The 27,230-nt window shown below is 45.6% G+C and overlaps 2 protein-coding genes across 9 annotated transcripts in view; both read left to right on the top strand.

Moving 5' to 3' along the window:
• SOAT1 (sterol O-acyltransferase 1) overlaps window positions 1–7,368 on the top strand; it is a 30,844-nt gene extending 23,476 nt beyond the window's left edge. For all 8 annotated transcript variants that reach the window (XM_075422556.1, XM_075422550.1, XM_075422549.1 and 5 more), the window contains 6 exons: window positions 218–347; window positions 755–852; window positions 1,379–1,477; window positions 1,990–2,125; window positions 2,913–3,058; window positions 3,914–7,368. In XM_075422556.1, the coding sequence (XP_075278671.1) occupies window positions 218–347; window positions 755–852; window positions 1,379–1,477; window positions 1,990–2,125; window positions 2,913–3,058; window positions 3,914–3,970 (666 nt within the window). In that variant the 3' untranslated portion in view covers window positions 3,971–7,368. The remainder of the gene's footprint in view (window positions 1–217; window positions 348–754; window positions 853–1,378; window positions 1,478–1,989; window positions 2,126–2,912; window positions 3,059–3,913) is intronic.
• A 1,530-nt stretch (window positions 7,369–8,898) lies between these two features.
• Window positions 8,899–27,171, top strand: AXDND1 (axonemal dynein light chain domain containing 1). The gene is given in 25 exon segments (XM_075424101.1): window positions 8,899–8,995; window positions 9,449–9,630; window positions 10,000–10,100; window positions 10,692–10,822; window positions 11,175–11,259; window positions 12,376–12,432; window positions 12,554–12,656; window positions 13,337–13,357; window positions 13,359–13,459; window positions 13,951–14,088; window positions 15,521–15,628; window positions 16,253–16,373; window positions 16,929–17,030; window positions 18,153–18,260; window positions 18,699–18,933; window positions 20,929–21,142; window positions 21,751–21,844; window positions 22,512–22,720; window positions 23,282–23,328; window positions 23,331–23,377; window positions 24,347–24,592; window positions 25,324–25,461; window positions 25,613–25,821; window positions 26,175–26,326; window positions 27,074–27,171. Coding segments are annotated over 25 exon segments (3,144 nt in total).
• Window positions 27,172–27,230: the final 59 nt, after the last annotated feature.

Here is a 27,230-nt window from a genome sequence, read left to right as displayed (position 1 = left end):
AAGACAAGTTCATTTTGCTCCTGGCTGTCAGTGTGCTACAGAGATGGCTGCAGTTTACTTTCTGCCTGGACCCTTAGGGAAGTTTATTAGCAGTAATGCAAAATAAATTATTTTGACTTGTGTTGGCAGCTCCTGTTCCTTTCCTAGAGCTGTCAAGTGGGAATGTGTTAATTTGTGCATTTCTCTTACGGAGTGAGACTTTTCCTTTTTGTTCCAGGTGCTTGGTTCACTCTTCTATGCCTACTACATCTTTGTGAGACTTTGCATTCCTCAGTTTCGCAACAGTAGTCAAGAAACCTTCAATCTCCGAGGGCTGGTTCTCTGCATCTTCAACTCCATCCTACCAGGTGAGACCTGGATTCATGAGTGACCTTTAAGGAATGGGCAGAAGGGAGGGGAAGCACTTCGTATGAGATGCACTCATGACAGGCAAAGATCAGCAAAAGAAGTCTGGCGGGCAGGCTTCAGCGTTACAGTGTTAAACTTTAGAGTCAGCAGCACGAAGTGAAAGCTTGGCCTTGAATTTGACTGTCTCAAAATGCAAGTTCCAGGCTCAGTGGCAGCCTTGCTGTTGCCATCTGCCGTAAGCATGGCCTGGTGTGGTGAGAGACTGAATGCTTTTGCTTTTTTGTATAGAGAGCACAAAGCGTGTCTGTGTCAGTGCCTGTATGAACAGTCTGGACTGCATGATGTGGTCTTGCTTATAGCCAAGAGAAACCGCTCCAAAACTAGTCTGGCTCTACCTTGTTTCTAGGTGTGCTGATTCTCTTCCTGGTTTTCTTTGCGTTCCTTCACTGTTGGCTTAACGCGTTTGCTGAGATGCTGCGCTTTGCAGACAGAATGTTCTACAAGGTAAGAAGCAGGAGTTATAAATTATAAGGCAAGCTTTATAAAGCTTCTAAAACTAATTTTCCTACCAAGAAGGAAAGAGGAGAAAAATGAAGATTATCATTCTACAATACGAAGCATCCACGGGGTTTTACTTGTTTTATGCTGTTAGGGCTTATGTTTGTTGCTGTGCTGTAGAATGGATCTGATTTCTCCTTGGCAGTCTGAATTGCTATTGAGGTAGTATACCCTGCGCACAAATAGAACCAGCCGCCAGACTTACCGAGTAGCTCTGTCAGCACTATTTTTATTCTTTTATCATCTCAGCCACTGCAGTTTGGGATAAAAAAACCCCAAAACTTTGATAAATAAAACCAAAGTTTGATGTACAGAGTAGAATGTTGAAAGTGTGATCGAATGCATTATTTCAGTGTAACTTGTTATATTAGCTTGGTGTTGTTCTGATTGATATTTTTCAACTTGATATCCAAGAGACCTGTAGCATGTTTTATGCTTAATTAGATTTACACTCTTTCAACTGTGCTTTCAGGACTGGTGGAACTCCACTTCCTATGCAAATTACTACCGAACCTGGAACGTGGTAGTGCATGACTGGCTGTATTACTATGCCTACAGGGACTTCCTTTGGGTGAGTAACAAGCAGATGTATTCTTTTTGTTAATTAATCACTTAACTGCCAAGGAAGACAGTACATTTGTCAAGACGCAGCATCACTGTCCATTGAGAAGCACAAAAATGTCTTGCCTCAGCTGTTGTGGGTCGCCAGTGGGCTTTTTAGAGATCCATTGCTCATTTTTGAGTCCTTAATGTGTGCAAAATGTGAGTCTGAGACGCAGGAGTATAAGGATTGACTCAACAGTCTGATCTCACGTTGCGCAATTTTGATGAGCTGTGGTGGATAGTTCATGAGTGGGCTCAACCTGAGTACCTATGCAGGAGGCCAGAAACATGACTGAAGTAAACCACCTAGAATCCAAGGTACTCTGTAAAGTGTTTAGCATTTCATGTGTGCCGCTTGGCTGGAGCGGGCACTTCTTAGCTCAGGTTAAAAAAAAAAAAAGCACCACACAAAAGTTGAAACAACCGTACTAAAACCACAGCGGAATATCTTATAATACTTTGTATTCTTCTCCCTTCCAGTTTTTTGGTAAGAAGTTCAAAGCGGCAGCCATGCTCTCTGTCTTCACAGTATCGGCTGCTGTGCATGAATACGTTCTGAGCATCTGCTTTGGCTACTTCTATCCAGTTCTCTTTTGCCTCTTTATGTGCTTTGGAAGTAAGTTCCCAGGAGAGAGTATGCAAGTGGGTTGTGGGGTTTGTTTTTTAAAGAAGCACCTCTGATAACGATGCCAGTTACTCCTCAGGCCGTAACGCACAGAACTGTTTCTTGTCCAAGAGTTGCAATTGTGGGTCCAAACTTTGTGAATGGATTTTTGTAGCTGAGTAGTTCAATAGATAAACATGTATATACACACACTGGGTTTGCAGGCTTGGGACTTAGACGAGCAAGGTACTGATGGAGAGGAAGAGAGCTGTATGTAACATATTGCTGTTCATGTGACACTATGTATTTTAATAGCATTGCTTCCTCTTTGCCAAGCCTTGGCTGAATTGCTGTATGTCAGCAGGTTGGAAGTCTTCCTCTTTGAAGTCATAGCCTAAGACAAGTATTACTTTGCTCCTGCAGTGAGGAAGAGAGCCCATTTAAAAGTTAGAGCTCTTGCATTTAATTTTGGGTTTTGAGTTAGAGGGCTCTAAAACTCTAGGCCACCTCTGCCAGCATGTCTTAGTCACCAGTGTAACACCAACAATATTGATCCCCAGAGGCATACGGCTGGGCCAGCTTGTTGGCAAACTTATTGGAAGTAAATGTCAGAATCAACTCATGGTATTTGCTCTACTGCCAAGCATAATCAGATTTTCTTGCGCTCTGCTGACCTCACGGAGCAGCCTTGTTGCTCCAGAGGTGAAGGGAGGGAAAGATCTAACGGAGTCAGTTGGTCTTTGATCCTTTAATCCCGAGTTTGTTTCTGAACAGTGCTTCTCGTTTCACCTCTTTCCAGTGGTCTTCAACTTCATCCTTAATGACCGTCGGAAGGGGCCCATCTGGAACGTGATCATGTGGACGTCGCTCTTCCTGGGCCAAGGTGTCATCATTTGCCTCTACAGCCAGGAGTGGTACGCCCGCCAGTACTGCCCTACGGAAAATGTGAGTGACCGACCTCACTGCGGGAGAACTGACTGTGCAAGTGGCTCGTCCCTGCCTGCTGAGGGGACAGCGCTGAAGTTAAATGGCACGAGCCTTTCTGGCAGTGTGCCGTATTGCTTCATTAGGAGTTACAGAGTCTAGACACTGTAGAGAACCTAGGAAAGCTTTTTCTAACAAAATTGCCTTCAGAAGTGATTTTTCTATGCCAATGGGATTTCACTACTTGAAGCTGAGGGTGTTTTTCCCCAGTCTCTGAGGATGTAAGCAGCTACTCGAGAGTACGCTGGGCCGTTCGGGCTGTGTGAATGGAACTGCAGTGCTTGGCCAGTGAGGTCAGGAGAAACTCTTGTAGGAGGCCACAAAAACTGAGCCTGTTGTGCCTCTCTGGGGCTAGAGTGGGCAGCAGTGAGAATCAGTTGCCTGTAAACGATCAGTCTCGTGTTTTGTTGGTGTTACTTTCTCTGACTTACAACTCATTTTCTTGGTACCAGATTCTGTTCTACGTAAAACTTCTTGCTGTCTTTGTTGGTTTCAGCTTTAACCAAAGGCATCCTCAGGCAAACTCTGTTTTAAGTTTGATTTTCCTCAATTAAGAGTTTGCCATTGTAAATGACTCATTTCGTGGTACCATGTGCCGCTAGATGTAGCGTTTACCTGATGTGTCAGAACTGGGGTAGGGTGGGTGGCAGACAAACAGCTTGTGGCTGTAGCTACATTTCCACACACTGTTTAGTGAGGATAAGAACAGCGTTGCGGGATGTGCAAATGCGGTTTGATCTCTCCCATTAGGGGAGTTTGACTTCGGCAGACCGCTGGCTGCCTGTCACTAACTTGCTGCCTCTCCTTGTTTTGCAGCCCACGTTCCTGGACTACTTAAAACCACGCTCATGGTCGTGTCATGTGAAGATGTAAAAATGATATGCTCTGGCCGTGTCATCGCAGAAAATCAGAGTTGTCCTCCAAGTATTTGGACCAATGACCTAACTCATTATGGACTTTTTCTAAGGGAAGTTGTGCCTCCTGATTGCTGGGGAGAAACTGTATTTTTTTTTTTTAAACGTTACTGAGGCAAACCAGTTGACCTGGATTGCAACAGGCTTCCTAGGCAGCATCTACTACGTGCTGTCCCACTTTGAGCCATTTCCATGCCAGTAAAGCACTGAGCTGAAGGTGGAGTCCGCTGGAATCCTACTCACCCAGGGGTCCCCCCAAGCTGCTGCTCTTCTGGATGACAGATAGTCTAGTCAGATTTGCTGGTAGCTCATTCCTGGCATCCGTCCATCTCCTTTAGCTGTCCCTTTGCAGTGTTTTTGGTTTTTTTTTTTTCTCCCTTTTGGTAATGGGATGTCTATGAAACTTCTGTTCTTTGTGATCCTGTCTGCTGCTGTGGTGCAGACAAGTGGCAGAGAGACGGGGTCTTTGCCTCCTTGCTCTGAAAATAGCCAAAGTATTCCTGGATGGCTTTGAACTGCATTTGATGCGCGCTGGCTGCCTACAGATGTAAGATGGGCAGAAGAAGAGGGGATTGTCAGTTTACTTGTGGCTGCACTGGAGAATCAGGTTCAGAAGCAGGGCACGGTGTGTGCAGTCTTTATGTGACTTTACCCTGAAAACTGATGTTGTCTCTGTATGAAGTTCCCAGCTGACTTGCAGCATTTTTGTTCTCCGCAAGCCCTTGCAACTTGAGGAACAGTTTCTTCTAGCTCTTTCTTTCTCTTGCTTCAGATTCCTTTAACACAATTAACTTGTAAAGGAGCTTTAGCTTTAACTGGGCAGGTGTTTGAAGGTATACATGTTGTTAAGGCTTCCTTTAGTGAGAAAGGCTTGAAATACTACCACCCAACTGTAAGAAAATGCAATTGGCTGTACAGGTACCTGGTGCATCCTCTGAAGCGGCCGCGTCGCATTCGGTGTGCCAGCGCCTTGTGGTGCTGCTCACTAGAGCGTGTTGTAGCAGCTGCTGGCACCACTGGTGGGAGAGAAGGGCTGGCACAGTGGCTGGGCTCAGAGCTGCTTGGTCATTTCCCTGTCTCTGCTCTTATGCCAGTGGGGACTTCAAGTGAAGACCGGTTTCCTCGGTGTTGCCCTCTTCTTTCTGAAGAGGTAGGACATCTTCCCATATGCGCTGCTAAAGGGAGAAGCGTGACGTGAGCTTGGTGTTTCAATACCCATTAATTGGGTAGAGTCCCTTCAGTTTCCTTGGTCTGTCAGACCTAAGCATGAAAGGGTACGAATGTGGTATCTGGGTGTGTATCGCTCTGGTTCCGCTGGAGCTGTGCTGCCATTCTGATGGAGGTACCTTAACGTTGGTCACAGGGATTTCTGCATTACTCAAATGTTCTTTACTGACGCTTTTTGGTAAACGCATTTCTTGACTGACCTACAGCCTAGGTATTGGATACCAGCAGCATTGGGGCTGTTGACGCACCTGTCTCCCAATCCACATAAGACTATCTTTTGGGCCTCTGTTTTTACCAACCTGAGTCAAAAGTAATGTCGTAAAAGCTAGGCAATACTTGAACTCCTCCAGGTTTTCGGTTTTCTGTGAGAAGGAATCCCGCTCTTCAGAAGGGACAACTGTGTTAAGTCAAATTTGCCAAATACAGTGTTCGCATGTGTGGCTCTCCTCTGAAAATACCTCCACTAGCGCTTGCTTGTGAAACATTTGGGCTCATGTTGGAGGAAGGGGTTCGTGCATGTACTCAAACTTGGCAGTATTAGTGTGTAAAATCCTGAGAATGAAATGGATTACTTTATCCTCATTCAGTTTGGTTAATCCTGAATCTTTCACCGTACTGTTTGTGGGAGGGACAGAAGTGCTGCAGCATCTGAGGTTCCTTTTTGGGGAGAAAACAAACAAACAAAAAACCCCACCTGTTGGCCAAACAGCTTTGTCACCTCCTTAGCAGAGGATGAAATTCAGTCCAGCACTGCTTGGCTGTGGTGCTCACACATAGAGATGTAACTGCCCTCAAACGGGTGCGATGGATTAGGGACTTGGTTGGTCATCTTGATGCCCATGTCAGGCCTTGTTGCTGTCTTGGTGTTCTCAAAACCAGATCAAATCATAGCACGCTGTGCCAAGGTTTGGTGATTCCCTTGCAGCTGGCTCTGTCGTATTCCCGATGAAGAATATCAGCATTTAGTGTGTCAGCACCCTGAGTATTTGAAGCCTGAGGGGCTGAGCACCTGACGAGCAAGAGGCAAGCAGAAGGGGAAGCTCAGCTGTTGGAATTAGTTTTTGACAGGGTGAGGTTTTTTGCCTTGTGGATCGAGGCATCTGGCAATGGTGCTGTCAGGGCATTAACAGCTGGGATTACTTTCATGGGTTCTTAAATTGCTTTTGAATGTGGGCCTACTTTTTTTTTTCTCAAGAGTACTGGAGGGCAAATACTAATTCTTTTGCACATTGCTTGTTTAATTAGAGTCAATCATACCATGTTTGTTTGCATGTTCTTAGGCTGTGAGTGCCAGAGCTGGCAGTATGGTGTTCTGGTCAGTAATGAGGATGCCTACTTTACAAGTTCTTAATAACAGTATATACTGTTTTCTGTGGTTCTTGCCAACACCAGAATTGTGCAGCTTGCTTCCATAGTAACTCCCCCAGTTTTGAGGTGGGAAGCCTCCAGCTTTGGAACGGCAGCCCGTACAGCGGGAGCTGCTTGCTCAAGAGCATTACAAAAATCAATATTAAAACCAGCGCATACTTCACCGTATTCGTGCAGAAAAGAGTTTGTCCTCAGGAAGACTGAACTCTCTGCGGAGCCTTTATGCCTAGTATGTCCTTTCCGGTGGGATTAAATTTAGCTTCCAGCCTTCAGAGGTGAAGCAGCCGTGCGCCTGAGCGCCTGACTCTGTGCTATCCTGCGACAGCCGTCTGAGCAAGGCTACACGCTGTGGTGGGAGGGGGGGAAATCCTGATGTATTTTTATAATATGGAATGGCGTGGTTAATGTGAATCAGTCCAGCTGCTAAAGGAAAGCCGAACTGTTTGAGCTCCCCCTTCTGCCCTTAGGTCAGCTGGAAGGACAGCAGCCCAGCCCCTGCGCTCTGTGGCATCGGGGTTCAGCCTTGTCCCTTCTCCCCATGCTCGCAGCTGGGGCCCAGAAGCCATCACTGCCCCGTCCGCTGCGGTGGCACAGGCGGAGGACGGCCCAGCAGCCACTGCATGCTGCGCTGTGCCCGGGCCCTGGCACCAGCAGTTCCCTGTATGCAACCCATACCCTGTTCTGTCGTGCAGAAGAGCTGTTTATAATCTACTGTATTACAGCAGTTGAAATATATTTTGCTATTAGGGGAGGAAAAAAAAATCGCCTTGGCCTGTTTCTTTCTTCTCTGGGGCTTCTGGTTTGGGAGGGGTTGCAAAGGGGAGTGGGGCTGGGGGCAGAGTAAGAGGTGGGGGGTTGCTTTTCTGGGAAGTGGGTGGCTGTGGGGACAAGATGTGTGGCGGGGGAGGGAGGCAGGGAATCTTCTAGAAGGTGGGGAGAGCCCTGTGTTTCCCTGGTCATGGAGCCAGGGAGGAGCTGCCCACCAGGTACAGGGGGCTCTGCCTCAGGGGTCTGGGGGCTGCAGGCCAGCGGGTGTGGGGTGGCCAGAGCCCCTTCCCAGGAGCAAGGAGGGGAGAGGGATGGAGACGGCTGCCCTGTGGCAGGCGCACGCCTGGAGATACCAGGCAAGGCCGCTGAAGGGTAGGGAGGAGATCCCCATGGCTGGGTGCGCAGGAGGAAACTCCACAAGCCCTTCTTCGGCTCCTAACAATCAGCAGATGTTGGCACTAAATACCAGTGGAGGAGGGTTGTTGGGGGTTTATAAGCCACGCATCAGCTATTGCATCTCTGCTAGAGGAGAGGACATCCTTGGAGGTGCTGGGGAGGAACACGGGGAAGGAGTTGATAGCTCTTGGAAGAGACCAGAGTTGCTAACCACTCCCTGTTTAATACATGTTCAATTGGAGCAAGTGCCAAGTGTGTATCACGTTTGTGATTTCTGCCTTTATTTTGGGCCCTGAGAAAGGTTTGTGTGCCAAGAACGTGGTGTGATATTTTTCCAGCTGCGTACCACACGTGCTGGTCAAGTCTTGTCTGTGTCCTTAAACTCTAGCTGCTACTGAACAGTGCTATTAATCTTCCCATCCTTGCTGGCGGGGATACCATGTACTGCCAAACAGCTGATAAGAAATTTCTTTTTTTCCCTCTTTCTGTTGGAAGTTTTAAGCAAATTTTTGGATTTTCTTTCCAAGAAACCCTTTACAGGGCAAGACAAGCTCCCTGGCAAGGCGACTCCTAGATTATACCTACACCTGTGAACATATATCTGAAGGTGCAGCAATGTCGTTAACCTAGTTAGAAAACACAGGACACAAGGATACAGCTCAGGAGGCCGAAAATTTTTCCTACCAAAATCATTTGTAAAGAACAATACGTACTGGCAAGGCTAGCAGGGGGAAAAGGCTTCAGAAGAGAATTCATGGAGATTACGAAACTAATGGAAATATTTTTTTTCATTAATAAGATACTGCTAAGAAGAAAAAGTGGTAAGATTAATAACTAGAGAGAAATACAGTTAACTCTCTGGCCCAGTTCAATGTGTAAAAGAAGCGGTTGTTCTTAATGTGGTTTGTAGACGGAAAAAATGAGCGCCGCTATGGAGAAAGCGGCAAAGCATCAGGGGCTTCCAAACTGATGTACCTAGTGTCAGGTGTAAGGGTTTGGGGTTCTTTTCCCAATAAATAATAACAAAAAACTGCTAACCCTGTGAAGGACAAAGGCAGGTTTCATTCTGTTTCTACGTCCTTCGTTACTGCAAATGTCCTTGGCTAAGCGTTAAAATAAGCATTCACCATGCCCGCGCCTGGAGTGCCAGCTCCCGGACCGCGAGCCGATGGAAGGAAACGGAGCAGTGCCTCACGGGCAGGCTCGGTCGGCCGGGACCGCGGAGGTAGGGCTGGGCTGCGGGCTCCGGGGTTGTGGGTCTGACTCCCCGTCCTTCCCGCCTCCCTCAGCAGGTGGGTGCCTCTCTGCATTCAGTTTTGCCTTTGTCTAGGCAATCGCTGGTATTTTAGGGCATTTGTGTCTTTGCAGAAGGCCGACAGCTAGCAATCCACGGGAAGGGAGATGGCTTTAGAGAAACACACGATCTTTAGTTGCTTACAGCGTCCCTTGGCGTCTGTGCGCCTGGCACCTCAGCGCAGTCTTGCGACTGTACTTTATCTCCCATGGTTAGAAGGTAACTGCTGCTCTAGGACTCACTGGAGATCGAACGACCCCTAAAAATGGTGAGCGGGCAGACATCTTGCCATGGTCTTTCTCAGCCCTGTATTTTATCACCGGTTTATGCCTTCACCAGCAGAATAAGCGCTGTTGAAATGGTTCTGACAGTGCTGTTTTCCAGAGATCCACAAGCTGAGGGGTACCTCGAGGATGCTTGGCCCCATCAGGCCTGTTTCTTCCTCCCTGGAGCGCAGTTTTGTTCCGGAAGAGGTTTTCTGAAGCCTGACCTGTGCCAGCAGTTCCCCCTACAGCCCAGAGTACTTACAGTCCCCGCAAACCACCAAAACCCCAGTGGGCTTCAGGGTGAGTGTGTTTCCCTCTCCTGCCTTTGTCTGTCCAGAATTCTCTTCGGTGCAGGTGCGTGTTCATTCCCTGGCCAAAAGGGAAGTTTGCCAACCTCATAAGACAATTTTATCTTACATTGCATCGCTTTTCTGACCGTACCATTTGATGCAGATCCAAAACATCGTCTTCCAGTGCCTACAAAACGTGCTTGCACCCCGGTGCTGCAGTGAAGCCCTTGCCGAGGTGGTTTTGTCCACATGGGTTTCTTTAGCCCCAAGACAGAAATAATGATGCTGAGCTTGTTTAGACGGCTACCCTGACCTCTCCCACTTCTCCTCTCCCGTGTTTCTTGCTAAGAAGGGACAGCCACATGTGCCTTGTCTGCAGGGCTGCCTGCAAGCCCCAGATCGGCTTTGGCATTATCCTAATCGTCGGAGCAAGTTCAGACACCTGACGGACCACCCTGTCAGTTTGACAGGCGCTGGAATGTAAGCAAAGCAGGGATAAGGAGTCCAGGGCGGTGGAAAGACGCTAGAGCTAGGAATGTGGAGCTAGATCTCTCACTTGGTCTTTTTTTAGGGGAGGTGGTTCTGCTGCCTCACGGGGCTGGGTGAAGGGACCAGCTGTCCTGCCCGGCTGGAGAGATTTGAGGGAATGACAAATAAATGAGTTGCTAAATTAGCCATCCTTGGAACCGTCCTTCCAAAGGATGCCAGGCTCACAGGGATGCTCTGTGATTCACGATTAAGGAAAGAAGCTCTTCTGGCTTTAATGGATTTAGCAGGGAGTAGCTTTACACTTCTTAGTAAATAAGCAACGCTTAATGACGCTAAGAAATGAAAAATGTTTTTATCAGACAGCAGATATGCATGCAATAGGGCATTGGCAGCAGATGTGAAAAATGGATAGGCAACGCGAGGTTAATTTGCCCGAAACCCATGATCTCATCTGCCTTTGGCCCAGGGGAGGGAGTCCTGGCCGTGAGCTTGGGCTGAGCAGCACAAACCCGCGCTGGCAGTAAGGCAGCAGTTGGGTTGCCTGTGGGGTGGCCACTGAATGAGCTCTTCCCTCCGCTTCAGGGATGTCTCTTACCTATGTGACATTGCCACGGGCCAAGAAGCTAAGAAAGCCATGACTGGCAGAAGCTCTTCTGCGGAGAGTCATTGGGAGCAGAGCGCGAGCTGTGCTACAGTCCCACGCGCTCCTGTGAGTGCCACCGTTCAGGTGTTTGGATGTGTCACTAGCGAGAGGGGAGGTTCTCACACGTATCCCCCAGTGTTACCCCACTCCTAAACCTCATCGACTCTCCTCGTGGCTACAGCCCCCCCCCCCGGCTCCCCCACCACAGCTCAGAGTTGGTCGTTTCAGTCTGCTTTCGGACGTAGATTGTTTCTGTCAGGGTCTGGATGCACAGAGCGGGAAAGGGAAAAGCGACATGAAAAGCTGCTATGTGAGCTTCCCTCTCCCGGCTGCCAAACCTGTGTCCTCTTTGGGCAGGAATTGGGAGTCTGTCCACATCTTTCGTGTTGATGTTTTGTGCTCTCTCTCTTTTCCATCCCCAGTGAGCACCCCCGTCGATAGTCTGGTTCCCAAGGAATTTCACATTGTGAAGAACAGGGGAGTATTGCCCTTGACGTGCTTCGATGAGTGAGTGATTTCTGCTTTACGAAGGTTTGTCCTCAACCATTTGGAGCGGGGGTATAAAGCGATGAGAGGCTGAGGACACTGCCCAAATACACCTCTTGCCTTCGGGAGGGGAAAAGTACAAAAGGGGTGATTGTACAAATCCCGTGCCACCGACCAGGCTGCAGTTAACCCTGCGGGGCAAGGTGACCCTCCTCTCCTCAGTCCCTGCTGCTTTGGGGGTGGCTAACGCAGAATTTCCTGCACGCTCATGCTGCTTCTCAGGGGGGTTCAGTAGCTGGTTGTGAATGTAGAAGCTGAAGTCTGGTTTCATCCCTTGAGGCAACGTTTGGAAGTTTTTTGCTGCTGCTTGCTGCTTCTTTTTTTATTTTTTTAAATTTTGATTAGTTTAGAATTGCTTTCTGCCATAAAGCTGAGCAGGCTTTTGGCCATTCTTACTCTCACTTTATGCTTGGATAAACCTAGACCTGCTGGCATCTTGAATCTGACTACTCTGGTGGGGTTTTGTTGGTTTGTTTGCAGGGTTTTGTTTGTTTGCTGTCTCCTCTGTTTCTAGTTCTTCAGGCTGGGGCTTTTGAATGGAGTTTACCAAGCCTTGCCCAAAAAAGGCTACTGAGACTCCCCTTGGTCTCTCCAGACAACTTACTAAATTTAAAGGAGCTTCCTTCTCATTGTTCAAGGATTAGAATACTAAGATTAGGAGTGAACTTCTCACAGCCTCTTTGCCAACATGATGTAACAGAACATTATCTTATTATTTCAGTGGTCTCCTGCGCTCGGTCTCTGGGTGGGTGTGATGTGGATACGTGCTAATCCTCTGGCCCCACCACTAACCTTTAAACCCATTGGTCACTTCTTAGCCAAGTACCATGAGAGGTCCTAAAGGGAGAAGGTTGCGCCAAGATTTCTGTTGTTAGGGGAAGAGCTGCAGGAGGCCCAATTCTCACGTTAGGCTCTGGATGCTCCCACTTAAGAGCAACCCTGTAGACCCTTCTCTGCCTCTCCAACCTTCGTCAGGTTGTACATGGGACAAAGAGATTGAAGGAGAGAGTGGGATCCTGTAGCTAGCACTGGAAGGGTTTCTTTTCCATCAAGTTCTAACATTTGTGTTCGTCTCAGTAAATACACAACGCTCCTCAAAGACCGTGAAAAGAAACTACGGCTGTTCCCATCCCTGTAAGTACCGCCCGGCGTGAAGTTGTTTTCAGAAAAAAACCAGGGGTTTGAATTTCATTTCCTGGGAAAATATCATAACATGCCATACAGAATAATGATGTGTCTCCTTCTGGTCTGTCAGGAAACCTGGGAGGTCAAAGGTCATCCAGCTGATGGAGGTGATGGACAGCATGTTGGAAAAAGCTGGAGTAGACAAGATAATCAGAGTAACAGGGCCTTCACAGGTGGGTAACTCGCTTGTACCTGAACAACTTTCCTGTACCCAGAAAAACAACATCCTGTTTTCCCCAGTGTTTATCTAAGGTGCCTGCTAGCAGCTAGTTCCTGCCTAAGCCAGCTGTCTGTAGGTTATCAAATTACCAGCAGTTTTCTCTCCTGATCTTCTGTTCACCTTCATCTGATCCACGAAGACCGAACAGTTAGCTTGCTGACGTTATTATTATGGAGGAATGAAGGCAGTAGCTGTCTCAGCTCTTTGTTGGGAGATAAGCTGCTGTGTTACAAAATGGGCCACTGGAAACCTTCATACACCTAAAAAGGAGATGTCAAAGAGCATCTGTACCTTGCTCTGTCTTATTTTCTGTTATTCTTGCATGGTGATGGGGAAAGATTTTTGAAAAATGTAGAGCACTGCCTCAGTAGGAACTCGAGCTGGAATTAGCAGAGAAGCTCCCATGGATGTTGACAGGAGGGTAGTCAGGATAGTGCATAACGCGTTTGAAAATTAACCTGTGGATGCATGCGGGGTGGCTCTTTGCCTTCCCCTTTATACCTTTAGTAGTATTATGCCCTTAAAGGGAAACCTCCTTCAGAAGAAATGAGAGATCTGTGCTAACCTCTGTTGGTAAAGCAGTAGGCTGGTCAGGTTCTGTGCAGCTGTGATTTTTCTTGCCTGTTTTGCCAGCTGCATGACATGCTGGAGCTGTTTGAAGGTGGAGCAGAATATCTACAATATCATTTTCCATGAACTGATTTGGCAGGTCAGCGTGGAATGCGTGGAGAGAGGACAACTGCTTTTGAAGCTCAGGTCATCATTAGCCAACCCTTAATCCCCCTCTTGATTTATGGCAGAGTCCTCTTAGGGCTCAGCGTTAGCTGTCACAGTGTGTTCCTGATGTCCTTGCTGAGCAAAGCCAGCCCGTCGCGATGTCATTGGTGTGTGGTCTGATGCCAGGAGTGAAATAGGATTAGTTAACAACCGGCGGTAATGAGCCTGTTAGATAACCTGGAGCTTGAAGTCAGTGGCATTGTCATCACACTCGAGACCGTGGGCACCTCACTGGTGTGACATTCAGTGGAAGTTCTCACACATAGAGTAGCTGGGACTTCTCTCACAGCCAGGAGTTCCTGAGCTCAGATTACCACTATTTGTAGCAACTAAATTGTTCCAGAGTGTTTAAAATTCCCAGTCCGAATGCCCAAAGGATTGCCTTCTAGATAGCTTCTTGTGCAGTGAATGGGGTAAGAGAGATCTGCACTCTTGGGTAAATTCCCTTTTTCACTCTTTTTTTCCTGCAGGCAGAGGTACATGGGTCTCCTGGAGCGGATTCCTGAACAGATGAAGACCCTCTACGAAAAGATGATGGCACAGCGTTTGGTCAACAGGAATATTACAGAAGAACTACTCTATATTAAAGAATCTGTTGGACAGCTAGCCAGATCTGAATCCTGCCTGATCCTAAGAAATTATGTCTATGCCCTAGTCTTAGTCCATTGATTTTGTTTGGTTTTCTAATAGTCCTGCCATAAGAGCAGGAAGATAATTTTATTATTTGAAGTGGAGCTCCAGAGACTACATTTGGGCCTCCTCACACTCTCACTGCACCCTCTTAGTGACAAATAACATCAAAGGATGGGGGACTGCAGAAAGGGGTTGTTGGAGCAATGTGCGTGCAAGGGAAGGGGAGGTCTGCAAGATGCCTTCCACCCCTACAGCGAGATGATTGTGTTGGAGGAAGAAAGCCCTGCGTAGGGGTGTGATGGTGCAGCCCCCCCTCACACCTGGCCATCCCAGACCAGCCAACATTGTATTCTTGCTTGCGCTGCAAGAACAGCTAGCTGGTGTGCAGTGAATCAGGACGACTTGGCACTTGCCGTGTCTTTGTATGAGAGCAGTGAGTTCAGCCGATCAGGTGCTTCCTGACCGCACCTGAATCTCCTGATGCCTGGAGTCGCACCCGACTGGTAAATGTCAGAACTGTACATTTGGGAATTGTACAGTTGCTGTCTGCATCGTGTGGACTGTGACCAGGATGGAAAATTACTGATACCTATAGTCAACCATCTTGAGACCCTATAAATAGTGGCACCGAGGAAGGCCCTTTGAGCTCTTCTGGTCTGCAGCGGGCTGCGCCCAGTAACTCCCTCTGAGTGGGACACCCCTCAGAGTAACTCAGGAACTATTTGGGCTGATCTCCTCGAGACTCAGCCTTCACCCATTGAGAAATCATTTGATTTGAAGTGAGTGTTTCACTGAACTCGAGGGGCATGTTTGTGATTGTGGGTGTGTAAATCGATTCAAAACTTAATATTCTGTTACTGTGATTGTAATAGCAAATTCTTTCTAATCACCCTGTAAATGCTAAGTTAACCAGTGATTAACAGCTGCTAAATCCCTGTGATTCTGTCTTTCTTTAAACTGTGAACACACACAGAATTTCTGCTAAACATATTCCTTAGACATAAACCGTTGTGGTCCAAGGCTCTGGTTCTGGATCCAGCCGCATCTAGGCTCCTCTCTGAGAAGGAGTTTAGAAAGCAAGGGGGTTCAGTCTGAACCTGGTGACTCAGCGGGAGGGTGTCCCTTACCCCTTACACTTTTTCTTGCACTCTAGAAATCACTTTCTACTCAAAACCCCCTTTGATTTTGTATTCCATTCATTTAAGAAGTAATAGAGTGAACCTTGCCAACAAATGCTGTAAGATCACATTTTCTAAATTTTCAGTAAAATCTTTTCTTGCAAAACCTTTGAGTGATGATTTAAGCGACCTAACCACTCATCCACGACAGGGGCCCACCAGTCTGTGCTTGCCAGAGTAGAGACTTTTGGGTTGGGCTCAGTTGCATTAAGCCTGTTCCCTGCTGTTTCAGTGAGCTGTACGAGGTACAAGAACGTGACGGCAAGGTGACCAAAGAAGCAGAAAAAGCTCAAGAGGAGCTAGCTACAGCCATGCAGGAGGCTAAGGGGAATGCAGAGTAAGTTGTTTTCAAAGCTGAGGTTGGGAGATTTCTGCGGCGTGCTGATTTCATTCTCTTGGGGTCACTGGGAAGGAGAGGTAAGGGCTGATTTCCTTCTGGGGAAGAGAGCTTGGCTGTTTATGACACATGCTGCTATTTTGCTATAAATACTAAACCCCTCAAATGGATAGAAAGCTGTTCAAACATTTCTAGTTTTAAGTCATGAAACTTGCATTTGTTGCTCTGGTGCTGGCATTCCCTTTTTTTCATCCCACTTTCACAGCTGGGGAGCTCTTCATAGCCTAGCAGAGCCTGCAGCTCTGGACTTCTGTGGGCATCTTCAGACACCTGAGAAATCAGGGATTTAGGTGATTGGTGTCAGAGTTGTGGTGCTTAGGCACACAGATTCCCTTACAGAGATTTGTATTAATCCTGAATCTAGGTTGCAATGGGAACGTCAACAGAAGGGTGTTGTAGGGGCTTAGGAAAAGAACCTGTGAACTTACTGGCTGTGCAGGAGGTGACAGAGGAAGGAAGGAGAGAGAGGAAATGTCTGAGAAAAAGCAGTAGGAATTGGGAGAAAGACAGCGTAAACGTGAATGAGGAACACTGGTGTGCAAATGTCATTGTCTTTTCTTCTATCCTCTTGGACGAGTATCAGGACTTATATGAGCTACAGAGAAGATGACTGGAAGAGCAGGTTCTGCTGCTAGCCCGAGAGAGAGACATTTGGAGCTCAGCTGCGTATGACCTGGCTCTGAAGGTAGGTGCAGGAGATCCATGATATGCTGCAAGGTATGAAACATCACAGCTAGCAGCCTTGTTCCAAGAGCAGATTTCAACACAGAGAACATTTTTATGCAATACGATCAGGCAGTAACACACCTCATACCTGCCCTGGCCTCATTTCCTGTAGTCTGTTGTATTTCACACACAGCATTGTTGGTACGGTTCTCCAGGTTCTGTGCAGGAAGAACTTCTGTGAAATTAACATTTCCGTTCAGAGATGGGTTTGACTAAAAAGTTTCCTAGTCCTCATAATTTAGAGTATCATACCCAGATCCCTTACACTTCCTCACAAAGTATCATTCTTGGTTATTTCTGTGCTTCCTTGTTTGTGTCCCCCTTGTTTGCGACCTCCTACTTTATCCCATTCCTGTTTAAAATCTGTTAGCAGAACTTATGGGACTGTCCAGGAGTTCAGATGTTTATTTGTAAGGAAAGTGGACTCAACCGCTTGATGTAAAGCTACCTTGTTAATGTCAGATGCCTCTCCTCTCAGAAAAAAACAAATAATGTTTAGGGGTTTTTTTTTCAGATAGTAGCCAGAAACCAGCTCATGTTGGTTCGCAGGCTCCATGTTAGTGGAAAGACACTGACCAACCTTCTCAGGAATTTCGTAGTCCTCTGGGCCTCGAAGGTAGGGGCCTGTCTGTGCTGGGTGCCTGTGCAAAGTGTGGGTACGTGTGGCTGGCGTAGCTCTGCAGCTCTCAGTAAAGCATTCCATGCTTTGGCTGTTATTTGAACTTTCGAATCTTGGTCTGGTTTCAAATAAGCATTAAAATCTGAATGAGTTCAGTCTGCTTTTCTCTCTTTTTTCCACGTCCCCTTTTCTCCACCTCAAACTTTTCTCTTTTTTTCCCCCATTTCCCCTTTTATTGTGGCTTTCTTTGCTCTCCCTGTTCCATCTCCACAAAATCAAAACAGGCCCAGGCTAGTGTAATTTTGGCCTCATAGATACGGGGCTGCATCGTCTCTCGGTGGCATACAAGCAACAAGCAGTCAAGCGCTCACCGGCTCAGTGCAAAACAGGCGCTGACTCTTGAGTGCAGTGAGATTTGGTGCAGTCTGCACGTCCCACACGGCTCTGCTTTTCTGCTTGACAGATTTATTTCAATAATCGGGTCTCTAACGGTAACTCCAAAGAGATGCTGTGTGTTAGTGGTTGAATTCAGTGGACCTAGGATCATACCCTCCTGCTGCAAACTAGAGTGTCCTTTTTGCAGCTGTCGTTGCTATAACAGATTTCTTCTGTTTAGTTTGGTTCATTTTAACTTGAATGCATACACATTGATGCTTCAATAGAGCATTCAATTCTTTCATGTACTGATACAAAATGACACTGAGAGACAATGAGGTTTCAAGTCCAAAGTCATTTTGTATGTTAAGGTGATTATATATCGCAGGCTTATTGTTAGTTCATTGTGATATGTTAAATAAAACAAAGCATAAAAGCAAGTATAAAATGCAAAAATATACACAGTGTGTGCATTAATAAAAGACACCACTTTATAGATATCAATCATAGAGTTAATGTCTGAATTTTGAATTGGATTTTCCTTTTTGCTGGAAATAACGTATTTTCTTAACTGACACGCAGTGTTTGTATTTCTTGGAGTATGAGAACAAGAATCTCTGAATAGAGCCTGGTGGTTTTTAGTTCTCTTTCAAGTCACAATTTTTATCACAAACTTGGTATGTGTAGAGTATATATCTTGACTCTTGGTTTTACCTTAGCTACTAAAGGAGTTTTTCCTCTCAGCTCTCATCCCTTCTTTCCCTCTGCTTTAGCTCCTCTCCGATGAATGAAAAGCTACTGGATGAAATCCTACAAGATATCAAGAATTTGATACATATAAGATTTTGAGAGGTTAGACATATTATTGAGTGGTATCTGCTCAGCAAATTACTACGTGTTAGCTGAGCACCGGTGAGCATCTATGCCCATCACAAATGCGAACGAAAACACATCAGCCCAAATCTTTTGTGCTGAAGCTTAATCCAAGAGTCTACACATGAGAAATTATAATTGTCCAATATCATGGTTCAACCAGCGCATCAAACTTAGTCATGCATTTGAGCGCTGTCTGACCGACAGCTCTGGTGACTGATAAATGACATTAATCTGTAGAAGCGCTCATAAGTGTCACCAATAAGTTTCCAATTTATTGTGCTATCTACTCGCTATGACATCTTTATGCTCATGGACTCCTCGTACTTCTCTTACCTGATTTCCATTACCTTTCTGTAGCAGCCAAGGGGGGGCTGAGCTTTTAGGGGCACGGCGAGCTTGGTGCTCTTCTTTCAGATGCTAAAAGAAGACCTGCAGCAGTACGGAGGGGAGGTGCAGCTGAGGAAGACTGAAAGCCTGAGGAGCGCTGCCAGCCAGCAGGAGCACTGTATGGAGCTGGGACAAATGGTGCTGAATCGACATCGGGACTTTGCTGGAGCGTTGCCTTCTCAGCAGGCTGCCCTGGAAGAAATAAACCACCGGGCGTGTGAACTCTACCAGCAATACAACATAAGGATAAGTGGGAGTAATGGTAAGCGATGGCCAATTTTGCAGTTCAGTCTTTCCTTGGAGATGCCAGGAAAGCGGCAGGTAATAAAGGACCAGTTCACATAACCTGTACTGGCTTCTTCCAAAGCTAAAGTCTGACCCCCAGATATGTGCTGGAAATCAAGAGCATTCAAGGGATAAACTCCAAGAAACTTGACTTGAAGTGACATGTAAAAAGATATCTGAAATTTTAAATGTGATGCAGTGCAGAGAACATGTAATGCGGGTATAACACAGGGAAGTCGCCTGTTACGTTCAGAGGGAGTGTGGGCAGTTTGTGATTATGTGGATAATTTATGGGAAAGAAAATAAATATAAAAGGAAAGAATGGGTGTTTAAAATGTAAAGTAAAACATCATTTTGAAGATCATTAACCAGATAACACTGTCTCAGAGGGTAATAATTTTTTAATTATCACTAATGCAAAGTTATCTTAATCTAGATATTGAATTATCCTGATAATAAAGTATGTAAATAAATGTTTTCTTTGCTGATATAAAGTTATCGTGTCTTGTGTAAGATAACAAACATTTGTTGGGTAATTTGCAACCAACCTTCTCAACTTGTGCCTCTGCAAGCCCTTGACTCATTTCTGATTTCAGAATTGTTTCATCTCTGATGTTTTTTTTATCATCGTGTTTCGTTTTAGCAGACTAAAACTAAACTGAACACGTGCTGTCAGGAACTGCTACTCATGTTTGCTAAGATGCTTCTTGTACTGTCATTTTCTTCTTTCACTCAGGGCTATGCTGTGCTTTTCCCTACATGACCTTATGCTACATGTTATATTTCTGCCTACTAAAGGAGCTAAGATGGAATGCTAAGTCTGTCCGTCATGAGAGACAGCTAAAGGAATTAAATATTCCCAGTAGTTCTCATTAGAAAGTGAGAGAAAGAAGAAGAAATGGGGCCGTAATTGGCCAGACACCAGCACGACAAAAAGTTAACAGCACATTGTCAGAAGCCTGGATAGTTAGTTGTGATCTGAGCAAAGGGCTAGGCAGCACAGTGCAGACATCTGGTGCAAAATTGCTTTACCCAGTAAAGTAAAAAAAAAAAACCAAAACAAAAAAACCCCCACGAATTTTAGCCTATTTTAACGAAGGCTTTGGGAACTGGACCATGGGAAAGGTATTCTCTCAATCCATACGAGGCAGAGTATTTTGAATGGGTTGGATTCATTTTTGCACTGTAGCGTGATGGCCTTTCAGTAGAAAAGAAAAGGTATCTCTTCTCTTTACATTGCAGCTAAGGTAAACACAGTGAAAATGAAAGAGGTTATAAAGAACAGGTAAGAGAGCACACTGAGAACTTGGTAATTTTGTCCTGTAAGGCAATGGCACTCAATTACGGGAAGTAAGTATTTATTATCTTCTAAGATCTGATTACCTGATCTCAAGCAGCATGTGGCAGAAATACAAAGCATTTGGTATTTGATGACAAGGATTAGAGATGCAGAGAGAACAATGAGATATGAGATTGTTTTAGACAGGAGATATGACAGGACTTACATGAAATCTATAAGGTTTGGCTTCAGGTCTTTGCTTTTATTTGGTCTTCCTTGATCACATCTTAGAGCCTTCACAGTGTACCTTCTTTGTGAGAATTCAGTGAATGAACAAGTAATTTGCTACCTTGTCTGGGTATTTTTGCACATCTGTTCTTACTATATCACCTATGTCTTTGAAGAATTGGGTTGTAACTGCAAAGCTGTTTTAGACAGAATTATATTAAGCCTTTACCCAACAAGGGAGCTAAATTTGCCAAGACAAGAAGAAAAGTCAGGGCTTCAAATCAAGCCCATTTTCTTTCAGCTTGCTTTGAATTCAGTGCTTACTGAACAGCTCATTCATAGTCCTAAGTAAAGTCAGTTCCCACATAGGCTGTTCATCCCTCTTGGCATCCCCCTTTGAAACCAGCTTTGTTTTTGTTGGCTGAAAGAATTGTAATTAAAGGTTCACATTTTCTTCTCCCACAGGCACAGCTAGGTTTTTGGCAGCCTTGGTGAGAAGTATGGAAGATTGGTTATTCAAGGTGCAAAAGCTGAAGTAAGGTTCTGGCATGCACGAAGCTGAGCTGCGGGCATTTTATCACAAGATTCCTGCGTGGCTGGCCCAGGTGGATGCTGTGATGAGCTGTATAGGCTCCAGCCAGTTGCATGAAGCTGAGAGGGATAAGAAATCACATTTTCTGTAAGGACAGAGGTGTTAATTGTGTTTGAGCTGGCCTTATATGTTAAACTACACTCATAAGAAAAGAGAAATGTTTTTTTGTCGGGACTCTGGTGCAGAAAACTGACAGTGGGATAAACATCATCTGCTGAAGTGTTAAAATTATTGGTGACTGCCTTTCGTTGGCTTTGATTTGGCAATATCTGTGGAAACAGTTGGTGGCTTCAGTTATCACTCCTGGAACTTTGTCTCAGTCAGAACTGCCACCTGCTTTGGGAATCTTGACATTTGAAGAAAAACCAAAAATACGTGATTCATTTACAGTCAGATTTGTGGGGGCATATCCTTCCTTGTGGTGCTCCATTGTCTTTGGTAAATATCATCAGGAAAGAAATTATGTGCAGAGCACACGTGTAACATCTGTGTAAGATTACTTGCAAGTGCCAAGTTCGCCCACAACTATAGCATTAACAAAAAAGCCTGTGTCTTGTTTCCAGGATATAGTATTACTAAAATACGTTGTTTTCCTTGAGCTGGGAAGCAAAAGGTGTCTTTGAGACAGGAGATCCTTGGGTCTGGTGCACTAGAGGTCACTTTGTTTCTGGATTTGTTTTGTTTTTTTTTTTCAGGATGGTACCTAGAGAATTTTTTCAGATGATTCAGCAATGGGTTCTGTCCATGAATAATGAGGTTGACAAGAACATCACACATCTTAATGAAAAAGTAAGTGCAAGCCTGAAACTGCTGGGGATGAGAGCACTATATCTAGTATTCACTCTTTCCTTTCATCTCCATCCAGCCAGAGCACAGGTGTGAGGAATGCTTGTTTCTCCTTCAACGCTTCCTTTCCTGTTTGAGTAGAGTTGTGGCTTTTGTCTTCCAGCCAAAGGAGCAGAGGAGAACTCCTCTAAAAATAGCTGCAAGGTCTCCTGTACTGTGCGTGAATGCAGTTTTATTGTTTTGTCTTTAGCAAGCACTTCCTGATATTTGCTGTTCAGAGAGCTGTTGTGGCTGCTGGCTCTCTGTGGTTTTGCTTCTTTCTCCCAGGACAGTAGACTAGAGTCTCTCACTGTGCAATTTTCAAATGTTTTATAAGTGTGGGGTGTGATTTTTGGTTTGTTGCTGAATTCTGGACATGAGAGTGTGCTGATAAGCAGCATATTATCCTAAACAAGAACTGGGCAAAGGATAGATTCGTAGCAGGAGAAGAAATGTTTGTAATGGGAATGAACATGGGAGAATAAATGGTGAAAACACATTTCTGTCATTAGGTCAGTTTGCAAACTGAATTAGGTAGGACATTAATTTACGTCAAATGCACTGACTTCAGACTATTTGGCAAGCCTGGTCGTTTATTTCTGGTTTAGGTTTGCTCTGATGTTTTGTGCAGATGACTGACCTGCACCGAAATCTGACCCTGTGGCTAGTGAATTTGCTGAGACACATGACAGCAGACCACTTGTCCTGGGAGTGTCCCCAGCCGCAACAGTCAGACACCGAGACAGATGAGGAGCTCAGGATTCTTGGGGCTCGTAAGCTGGAGAGGGAAGCTGAAGAGCTGGTTGCAGAGATGGGCAGACTTTCTGGTTCTGTAATCAGGTATAAGCAGAGGTTTTCCATTTCATCTAAGGGGCTTTTCTGAAGAAAAAATGTGTAGTGTGCTGAGAGAATGATCATGGTGACAGATCCCATCAGTTTGGTTGTCCTTGGATCTTTCCCCTTACTGGAATTTGTAGGGAGCCTAATAATATAGGAACACCTAAAGAGAAAGGCAGTGCCTGCTTTATACCTAGTACTGCTATAAAACATGCTAGCATCTGTGATCGCATGGGCTCTGCCCACACTTCTGAGGGTGACTTCCGAGGACATAAGAGTAGTACAGGCAGCAAGTCTGCAGTCCAGGTCACCTGGAGCAAAGCCTCTGCTTGATTCGAGATCTGTGCTCACACGTCCTCTGTGCACCTCTGTACACCTCAAGCTGTCCGAGAGGTCGCTGTGTGAGTGGAGCAGGCAAGGATTGCTTTCTGCAGACTTCTTTAGTGCAGAGGTAAACAGATAGCTCCTGTGTCCTACTGACAGCAGCGGGATCCTGACTGAAGGGAATAAAGTACTTAAGGGCGGGCACTCCTGCAGGGCCAATGACATTCTGCATCTTTGCAGCTGCTGCTGCGAGATTGTCAATGCAATCATTCAAAAGAAGTGGTCTGAGATGATTTAGAAGCTGATTTTGAGCTGGAGGAGCTGAAGATGATCAAGGTAAAATGTGCCTGTTTTCCAGCTGTCTAGGTCTAAGGTAGAAAAGACTGCATCTGCTTTATAAAAGGTAGAGAAAAATATATGTGAGGGTTTCAAGTAGGAGGGAGACTCCTGCTATCCCAGTGGATTACCCAGGTCCCCCAAGTTTCCTACTGACTCTGCAGTCCTGGGAAGCAGATAAACCTGGGTCAGGTTGTATTCAGTTTTCATATTTCCTTACCCTGTTTCAGGGTATATATGTAAGGGCTCTCCTGCAAGATTTATTCTGTATGAGTGACAGTATATCCACCTCTGGTTCAAAGCTTGTCAGAGCCATGTACATCCAGACTCGAGTGGTGCTTAGGAGCTCCTGGAGGTACTTGGTGCCGTATACCCTTATATGGATGCAGCTGAAACTTTGTGCAGTCAACTGACCTACCTGCTGCCTCCTTATTCTACACTTGCACATGAAGCTCTCAATTGCTACCTCTGTTTAACCAAGCTTTGCCTGCGCTTTAGGAATGCGAGAGGTAGAGCCTTCCTGAAGCCCAAGGCTTTCCTGAGCACAGGCCAAATGGCATTGCTTCAAAGTATGTAAGAAGCTTCTCTGCAGGGATTGAAAATACTTGTGGTTCTGTTCTGCATTACCTTAGTGAGTGAAAAATGGACCCCTGGGATTTATGCTCGTTTCTCCCCATGTGGGCTGGGGCAGTGGCTGTGACATAGATGTTCTGCACTGGCCTGAGCAGAAGCCTGTTGGAGGAATTAGTTGATGGGAGTGATTAGCTGGTGACAGATGCCATGTCTGAAAACTTGGAGAAATGTGTTTCCCTTTTCCTTTGTAGGATGAGGATGGAAGGGTCCAGGTAGGTCACTGGAACAGATAAAGACAGAAAGGTGGAATAATTTAACTGACTGAATGAATATGATAACAGCTATTTTTCCTGCTCAGTAATCCCTGAATAATAGTTTGCTGTTACGTCTTCCCAGACAGAGTGCTGTAATTGGATTCAAGCATGTAGTCTTCTCCTTTCAGAGGTCAAAGGCACTCCCGTCTCCTTTCTGCATTTAGAAGAATTGAGAAACCTCTTTGGATCGGAGGTAGAACTGAGAAACTTCTTTGGATCAGAGGTATATATAGACTGCAATTGCTGTTCTAGGTTGAACCAGTCTGAAGACCTGCTTCAAAACTTTTCCTTAAGGAAGCAGCTACAGTTCAGTCTGAGGGAGGGTTCAGCATGGGGACCTGTACACACCCAAAGCGGCAGCTAGAACTACAAGGTGTTATGATTGTAAACTGGTTAAAAATCACAGTGCTTCTTGGGAGGGCAGGTCTGAGGCAAAACCAGAGCTTCAGTGGAGCTAGGACATTTTACTCCACTGATAGATCAGTTCCCCATGGTGTAGGATAGCTTTTGCTTCACCCATTGAGGTGGACTTTGGCTGGAATGCTGGTGGTTGCCTTGCCCAGATCAGGCTGAACCTCCAGTTTAATTCCTTACGTGCTAGATGCATGTCTGACACTGCCTGTGATAATTAGACATGTTTTGTAGATGGTTGGCCTGGCATTGGCCTAATTTCATGTGAAACAGGCTAAATTCTTATGAGGAGGAAATGGATGTAGATCTATTGTTTTGAACAATTTGTTTGTGCCAGTTCTGAACTCAATCCCCAGGCAAAGTGGCACTGTTCACGACCTTGCGTACAGACAGTGCTCATGTGCTGCCTCTCATTTTCTGTGTGCCATGGCCTATACAAAGCAGGTATGCCACAGTGGGTCCTGCTTATGTAATGTTCAGTAATTAGCATATTTGTTTGTGATTTGAAATATATTCATACTTAGGATCTCCTAGGTAGCTGGAGTGCAAGTCTAAATATGTGCAAGAGAAAGTCAGTTAGCTTTGCCTAGGTTGCTTGGATGGACAAAGGGAGCGTGCTCCTAACCTGATCCTGATGGTGCCTTACAGGAATTGCAGTTCAAGCTTAAGGACGCTATAATTTCTTCAGCTCAGGGAGAACTTGAAGCTGAAGATGCCAACAGCAATAGGAAACTCATAACAGAGGAAGAAACATTAGAAGCCAAGGAGGAAATAGCTGTTCTGCAGGTGACTGTAGTGGCTGCAACATGCCGCTTTCCAGCAGCGCCGGTTTTTTTGTTGCTCAGAGTATGCAATGTGAAACAAGGCTTAACAGCTGCCTTGAATGCCACTAGGCTAATGGTTTCTCCTATTTCTTGTTCCCTTTCTCTCTCGGCAGCAGGCAGGTGCTGGTATGGATTATCTGACTGAGGACAATGAAGCTACTGCAGACATGATCAGATATGTAGGACATGACTCCAACATCCACCTGAAGTCTCTGAAGTCAGACATCGTTTCGGTTACAGGGGTAGGAGTCTCCACTGCACCCACGGTTTTAGCCTGTTGGCAGAGATTTGGAGCAGGGTTTCAGCTGTCTGCTCAGATTTTGTTATGAGACCCCATTTAACATTTGCGTCAGACCTGCTGGGGCAGTGCAAGGTGCTGGTGTTCTCCCTGCTTCCTCTCTGCTTTGTATATACCCTTGCACAAAGATCAGCATCTCACCCTTTGCTAGCAAACACTGAGTTTTAAAATTAATTCAGTTTGCAGGGTTTACGTAGATGTGTCATGAAGTCCTTTATAGATCTTTTAACGATGCCCTTCTCTGAAACCATAAATGTGTTTTATATAGTCAGCCAATCCTACTGAACACTCCAGCTTTCTAAATCTTTCTTTTGGGTACCTTGCCAGCAGCTGCTCAGATTTCAGGTTTCAGCATTATCTTTGCTTCTGTCTTTCAGAGAAAGAGAGATCCGTGCTCAGAATGCAGAGAAGAGATCTGAAGGTCTTGAAGAGAAGCTGGAAGAAGCTCTGCAGAGAATCAAGGAGCTGGAAAGTGAGCTGGAGAAAGAGGGGAAAGTCATCCCAGAAGCAACACATAAAAAAGGGGGAGGTCAGGAGAATCAATATTCTGAACCCCCTCCCAGACTCAGAAAGGGAAGGAATCTTTGAGGACACCTCATTCATCTCTTGTTTAGTGCAGGACCCTCTCCTCCTGGGCACATCCTAGGGTTTTGTCTAGACTCTTTGCCAGAGGCCAAGCAAGGAGGCTTTTAAGATGATTGCAGATCAGGGCAGGAAGAACTGCTGAACATGGTCTGTTTTTAAGACGAAATAATTTTGTTTGATGTTGATGTATGACACAGGGTCTATATCTAGGAGATCACCGTAATTGACTTCATCTTCCTTGTAAAAGAGTGTTCCGTATTACAGTCAAGAAGATCTGTTTAGGATCACTGATTTGGGGGTAGAGAAGAAATAATGTTCCAAGTCCCTTCGCTCTCAGAGGCCACAGACCTTTTGTGTTTATAGCACAGGACACTCTTGCTGTCTCCAGGAGTTATCTGAACACTGCTGACCTACTGTGTGGCAGTGAGTTCCTTAGGTCACATCTTTGTTGTGGATGGAAGCATTTCCTCATGTCCTTTCTTAGCTGGATCTACACTGATAGAAGAGGTGTGGAGAAGGAGAAAGAATGGGAATTAAAACTACTTCCCTTAGTCCTTCAGTGTATCCTGTCTCATTGACATCAAAGTGGGAGGAGAGGCTGATTTGTTTGTTAAAGATGTGATACCTTGGGCACGTTTTACCTCTGTGGTATTTTTAATGGCTTTGGTTTGTTGTTTTGTTTTTCTTTCAGAAAAATGTTTCCAAGAAACCATCTCAGAATTCACGGCCTGCGCAAGTCCCAAAGCTTCTTCTGGCCAATCCAAGGGATCCAGAAAAAGCAGCCATTAAAGAACAGCAATGCCTGAGTAGTTTCTTAGTGCCCATTCACGTAGCATTTTACCCCCGAT

This window comes from Opisthocomus hoazin, chromosome 6 (assembly GCF_030867145.1).
Source record: "Opisthocomus hoazin isolate bOpiHoa1 chromosome 6, bOpiHoa1.hap1, whole genome shotgun sequence".
NCBI classification, from domain to species: domain Eukaryota; kingdom Metazoa; phylum Chordata; class Aves; order Opisthocomiformes; family Opisthocomidae; genus Opisthocomus; species Opisthocomus hoazin.
The sequence above is the reverse complement of the archived record's forward strand: the minus strand, read 5'-3'. Positions and strand labels throughout refer to the sequence as shown.